The sequence below is a fragment of the Tenebrio molitor genome, chromosome 8 (assembly GCF_963966145.1).
Source record: "Tenebrio molitor chromosome 8, icTenMoli1.1, whole genome shotgun sequence".
NCBI lineage: Eukaryota > Metazoa > Arthropoda > Insecta > Coleoptera > Tenebrionidae > Tenebrio > Tenebrio molitor.
The window spans coordinates 16,908,943-16,914,942 of NC_091053.1; the positions used below are offsets into that span (position 1 = coordinate 16,908,943).

The 6,000-nt window shown below is 48.6% G+C and overlaps 1 protein-coding gene across 1 annotated transcript; it reads right to left on the reverse strand.

Annotated features, from left to right (window-relative positions):
* Nucleotides 1–242: 242 nt before the first annotated feature.
* Nucleotides 243–4,806, reverse strand: LOC138137129 (cadherin-86C-like). The gene is made up of 4 exons (XM_069056423.1): nt 3,810–4,806; nt 3,498–3,762; nt 2,162–3,449; nt 243–2,108 (listed from the first exon to the last, which is right to left on the reverse strand). Exons 1-4 carry the CDS (start codon nt 4,443–4,445, stop codon nt 365–367), a joined length of 3,933 nt encoding a protein of 1,310 aa, XP_068912524.1. The 5' UTR covers nt 4,446–4,806; the 3' UTR covers nt 243–364.
* Nucleotides 4,807–6,000: the final 1,194 nt, after the last annotated feature.

Sequence of the window (6,000 nt, forward strand, 5' to 3'; positions counted from 1 at the left end):
ATAGTTGTTCCTGTTGTTCATAATTTTTGCCGTTATGTATTACTATTTTTGCTTTTTTACAGTCGTCACCGTCGTTGTCATCATCGTCATCTCTGTTATGGCTACCGTTTAATTGACATAATCATTTGTGTTGGTATTTGTTACCTACTGCAAAAATGACTATTGTTTACACTGTCATGTTTCAACCTTTTGACCTTACTGTCATTGTTATAGTTTTTTGCTGTCACCTTGTCACTCCACTGAAAGCCATGAAAATGTTATTTTTTAATATTACGTATATAAAATAAATTTTACAATCAAGAAGGGTCACAGGTCAACGAACTAGAACTAAAAATGAAATTCCTTCTAGAATCTACTCGGGGAATCAAAGCGGCGGACTGTGACTGTCTGGTCGCAACTGTCTCGTATGCATGTCGTCGTAGGCAATCGTGAACACACTCTTCTTCTCGGCGATCGGCAGCCGCGTCAGCGCTATCCCCGAGTCCGTGTCTTTGTCGTCTTCCGGCTTCCTCGCGACGGGATACCGCGCTTCGAATCGGTGCTCCGAGTGCTGAATCAGCGGATGCTTGTTCTTCTCCACCTTCTTCCTCGCACTGGACTCGGTTTCTTGCAGCAACCTGCTGGCGGTCTTCTTGACGGCCTCTGTGGCCGGTTTGTCCTCTTTGCTCGTCGACCGTTGCGACGACTTCGCTTCGGTTTTCGCTTTGGCGTTCTTGTTGTACCACTCCATGTACCTGGCCGTCCGCTTCTGTTGCTTCTTCTTGGGTTTGGGGTCGCGCCGCGTCTCACTCAAATCGGTCTGGCTTTGGGACTTGACCTCTCTGACCTGCGAAGGTGACGGGGCTCGCAGGTCTGACTCCGAGTGGTACCTCTGCCTGCTCGAGTCCGTCGTCTTCTCGGACCTGGGACTGATCTCTTCTAGACTGTCTTCCGAGAAGTACTCGACTCTTCGAATCTTCTCCTCCTCGCTGTCGCTTTGATCCAACGACGCCGAAATCTCCCTCAAGACTTCCTTGCGGATGTTGGCGCGGGACTTGACAGCCGAAGCTTTCTTCTGTCTCAGCTCGCTGGTCCTCGTCTGCTTGATCTCGACGCGAGGTTTCGCGCTGGTGTTGCTCTTCGGCTTCTCCACGCTCTCTATTTCCGATTCCTCTTGGATCGGGGTTTTGATCCTGCGCAGGTGCGTCCTGCGTCGTCTCGCTCTGGCTCTCATCACGGCGAGTTCGTCGTCGCTTCCTTCGCTGGCGTCGTTGTCCGAACGCACTTTTCTTCTCGGTGGTCGGAGGAACAGAGGCTCGGTCTGAGTCTCCTGGTCTTGGTCGGTCTGAGTTCCTGCAGGAAGGGATTGCGTCTCCAATCTCAAATCTCTCTCGCGCTCCAACAAGATCTGGCGGAGCAGCGCGTTCTGTTGCCTCAACGAGGCCTCCAAAAGCTCGTGTTCTGTCTGCAGCTTGGTCACAGCGTTGGGCAAATGTATCTGCTTCACGGCTTCCGCTTGCTGCTGGTCTATAAACCGCCGCATCAAGATGTCCTTTCCGCTGTCGGTGATGTAGTACGCTTGCTCCGAGCGTACCGCGTCGTTCCCTCTGGTCACGAGTCTCAAGATGTCGGTGTTGCCTTCGCGGATGTACAACTGGTCGCGTGACGGTTCCCTTTGCAGCTGTCTGTGGATCGTCCTTCTGGCTTCGGTGCGGTCCGAACCTCTTTCCTGCTCGTGCCTCTGCAGCGACTCCGCCTCGTTGTCGATCATCACGTGTTCCGGGGACCAAGCTTCCCTTCTCCCGAACCATTCCGCCACTTGGACCGATTTGCTCTCCCTCCCGATTCCCGAGCCACGAACCACCTTTCGTATCTCCGCAGAAACGACTTTTCGTCGCTTGGGAGGAACGTACAGAGGACAACCTTGACAGATGCAGCACAAGATCAACATCAGAGCCAGCAAGAGCGCCAGCACTATCAACAAGATGAGCAGCCACAACAGGTTGCCGCCGTTTTTCGACGCAGTCTTGGTGACGGCGGTGGAGCGACGTTCGTCGAAGACTTGGTAGACGGTGTTGACGTCGACGACGCTGTCGTCGGAGTAGGTTGCCGTCACGACCACGACGCTTCTGCAAAATTCCACAAACATTTTCTTCCTCGCTGTCGACACTATTTAACTTACTTGTCTGAAGTTAGGCCTCTGCTGACGTCCGTCGCTCCAGGTTCCGACCCCGAGTAAGGTCTGACTTCGTTGATCGTGATTCTGGCCCCCGTCAGGGTGCTCAACTTCTTCCGGAGCGATTCCAGATCTGGATTTTTTCCAGGAACTATAAACACCATCCTCCTGGAATGCCCATCAGGAGGATAAATCCTGATTTCGCACTCGCTCGACAACGTCGGAATGCCTCCATCCCATGCTCTGGCTGCAGCGATCACGATCCTGCTCTCCCTCCAAGTTCTGGTCACCACAAGCTCTCCACTTCTCTCGTTCAAATGTAGATTCTCAACTGGTTTGATCAATTCGTAATGAACTTCATTGTTTGGCTTGGTGATGTCTTTGTCTACAGCCTTGATGAAGGCTTTGGTGGTGAACGCATTCTTGTCTGGATTCAAAATGAACTCGTAGACGCTCTTGTCGAACTGAGGAGCCTCGTCGTTCATATCGAGGAGAGTAACAATCACTGTGGCGGTAGAAGTCCGTCCTTTGCCATCTTCGTCGACTGCTTCGCTGAACAGCGTCACGACTGGAGTCTTTTCCGCATCCAGACCAGCCGAATTCACCACAGTAACCACTCCAGAAGCTGGGTCCACCTCGAAGTACTCGCTCCCGCTCCCCGTAAGCCGCGTGTACTTGATCTTGCTGCCGGGTTCTCGATCGACATCCGTTGCCTCGACCCTCACCACGGTGGTACCGATCGGAGCGCCCTCCTGGACCGCGCCTCGGTACTCGCTTTGCGTGAACTGAGGCGCGTTGTCGTTCACGTCGTTCAGCAGTACCTCTAGTCTAGCCTGAGCGGTGAAGTTTCCAGTACCGACCTCTCTGGCCACGATGTAGCACTCCACAGAGTGTCTCGCCTCGTAGTCCAGTAGTTTAGGGTCGTGCACCCTGATCTCGAACTTGGACTGACCCTCCACTACGCTCGGTGTTATGTCGAAAGTACCATTGTTCCCCACTAGATTTAAAGTGACAACGTTGCCAGGTTGCGCCACTATCTCTGCTTGGGGTAACTCCAGTGGGGTCCCAATCGGAGAGTTTTCGTCGAGGAGGGTGTTGTACTCGTTGGCGCCGAAAATGGGAGTACCTGGGCGTACTCCCGGGGGGATGAGTGCCAGGCTCACTGTCGAGGATTGAGCCGGGGGTTCTTGGGGGTCAGTTCTGACCTCTTCGGCGATCACTGTGAGGAGGATAGGCTGGCCGGAGTGCGAGATGGCGAGGATTTCATTGAGAGGTCGTACCAGATGGAGTTCTCCTAAAATGTACAGTTCAGTAATTATTATCAGAGTCCGAATTGTAGTACCTGTGTCTTCGGAGATGTTGAAAAATGTTGTGAAGGGGTTGCCTTCCGGTACTAGTCCGTACCGGATGTCTCTAGGTTTGCCTCTGTCTCCGTCTTCTGCGTGGATGCGCAGTACTACATCACCGGGTAGCAGCGTCGGGCTTAGACTAGTAGTGGGCGGGGCTAGAGTGAATACAGGCGGAGTATCTTGTTCGTCCAGTACTGCCACCAACAGCGGCCAAGTCGCCACATTCCGGGTGTCTTCGTTCATGTTGGTCCAAGGATCCTGGAACAAATCACTCGGTCTTTGCTACCACCAGGCCTCGGTCTTACGTTAGCCAAAATCGTGAGGTGATGAACCGTCCTGGTTTCATAATCCAGACTCCCCAACAGGACCACAGTCGCTTGCGCGTCCCTGTTGGTGATCAGTCTCTGGTAGAGCCCGAACTGTGGCGCCCCCCACAGCTCCAGCAGCACCCCGTCGGTTCTATTCGGGTTGCCTTTGGCTGTAATGGCGCCCAGTTCGGTGTTCCTTCGCGCGTTTTCGGACACCATCAGCAAGGTGGGAGCGCCGGGAAAGATGTCGTTGATGGGTGTGGTAGCGTTGGTGGCTCGAAACGAGCACTTCAAAGTGGCGCTTTCGCCCCTTTGGTTGCGCACAATCACGCTGAAATCGTAAAACCGATCAGCTTCCAGTCTTCTTCTCAACACAACGTTGGCTTGGCAAATCGAGTTAAGACGGGTGCAGTTTAGACTATCTACAGAGACGGTGGTGGGGTCCTGGTCTAGGGTGAACACTAACGGGTAGTCGAAGGTGGGGTCGTGGGCCCTCAGCCGGTAGATTATCGAACCGACGGCGGCGTCGGCGGGGATCAGGACGCCTTGCAGCAGGGCGGTGGAGTCGAACTCCGGAAGTGCGGCGGCGAGGGGGACCCACAGGAGTACCAGCCATGTTGGTGTGCAACCCATCGTGGGATCGGTACCCGCACATGGACCTTAAACCAGACAACGCTTTTCAATCGCTTCATTTTTTAGTTGTCTCTACAATAATTACAAGAATAGTAAACTCTGTGGCCACGCCCACATAAAAACTCAACCTGACTCTCATTTTACTTTTCAAAGAAAGTCCCACACTTTTTCGTCGTTTTTGTGAGATCATGATGGATTCGGTGAAGGTACGATTGCTCAGTCACACTTTCACTGTCAAGGTCTCCCAACAAAATTGCTCCAACGTTATTAACATTTTCCGAGAACCGTTTTCTTTCGCGACCTATCCTTATCAGTTCAATATGTATTATTAATTATGGACACATTTTTCAGTTGCGTGCTGAGATTGTTTAAAACTGATACCGTATGTAGGTAATAATAATTATTAAAATTAGTGAATATGTTTGTCCTAGTTTTTAATAAGCTAATTTATGCAAGAGTTTAACGAGAAGACAAAAAAAGAAAACGGCGTGAATATTGGAGGAGACGACCCCAAACATTGTTCTCGTCTATAATTCATTATCTTTTATCCGGAGTGAGTAGCGACAATCAATACTGTACTAATTCGAAATCAATTACCTACGTTATATTTTCGATATGATTTTCTAATTTCTCTTTCCGGTGTTTAATGTGTAAACACGTTGTCATCACGTGTCAATTTTCTTGTACTCGGAACTGCCAATAAAAAATATTATTTCTCCGGAACTGTATTGGAGTTTGAAGAACCAATATAATGATAAGGGTAATAACAATAATTTTCTTTTCTCGCAAGTGTTTCGAGAATGATCGATGTTTTGAAAATTTTTATTTCCTTCACAACAATCCAAACACGTTTCTTTTTGTAAAGCAAATATAATGAAATGTTTAAGCACGTGTTGCACTGACACTACATCGATTAATAACGACATAATGGCTTGCACGATTACCAGATTCGAATCCTATTGATTTCACGTGGGACTGTTTGAAAAGTAAAATGTAGGTGCATTTTTGTCGGTAAGTGAGATGTTGGATTTGTTCCTTTGTGAAGCTTTGTCACCATTGGGTAACTGAATTAATAGAAACAATTAAGTAAGAAGTAAGTGAATGAGTGAAAAGATGAAAAGGAAATATAAGGAACGTGATAATTATATTTAGTAGAAGAAATATAAAGAACAAAATAAAACGAGCTATTTGATAAATTGAGCAGGGCCTCGTTGTGCAAACTTCACATATGAGGTAAGACTATTGAATTGAACATAGATCTAAAATGGAATGATTGAATTACGAATAACGAATGAAATAAACAAAGCACACAAACTAAAGGATTCAATACAACACAAAAACGAAAACATAAGAAGAATTGGAACTCGTGAAATAATGGGGAATAGAGAGAAAATATTTAAAAACATTTTTTTTGAATAGCTAAGGCTGGAAAGGTGAATGGAAGCAGTGAAAAAATAGAACCAAGAACACATGTTAAAAGAATATGAGCGAAAAAAGCATAAAAGAGGTGATGAAAGCAAAACCAGGTGAACACAATAAGAATAGGAATAGTTAT

Coding starts and splice junctions, on each gene's coding strand:
- LOC138137129 (XM_069056423.1), bottom strand. CDS start 4,445: ATGGGTTGCACACCAACATGGCTGGTACTCCTGTGGGTCCCCCTCGCC. Junction 3,763..3,809: donor ACCTCACGATTTTGGCTAAC/GTAAGACCGAGG, acceptor GATTTGTTCCAG/GATCCTTGGACCAACATGAA. Junction 2,109..2,161: donor AGAGGCCTAACTTCAGACAA/GTAAGTTAAATA, acceptor GGAATTTTGCAG/AAGCGTCGTGGTCGTGACGG.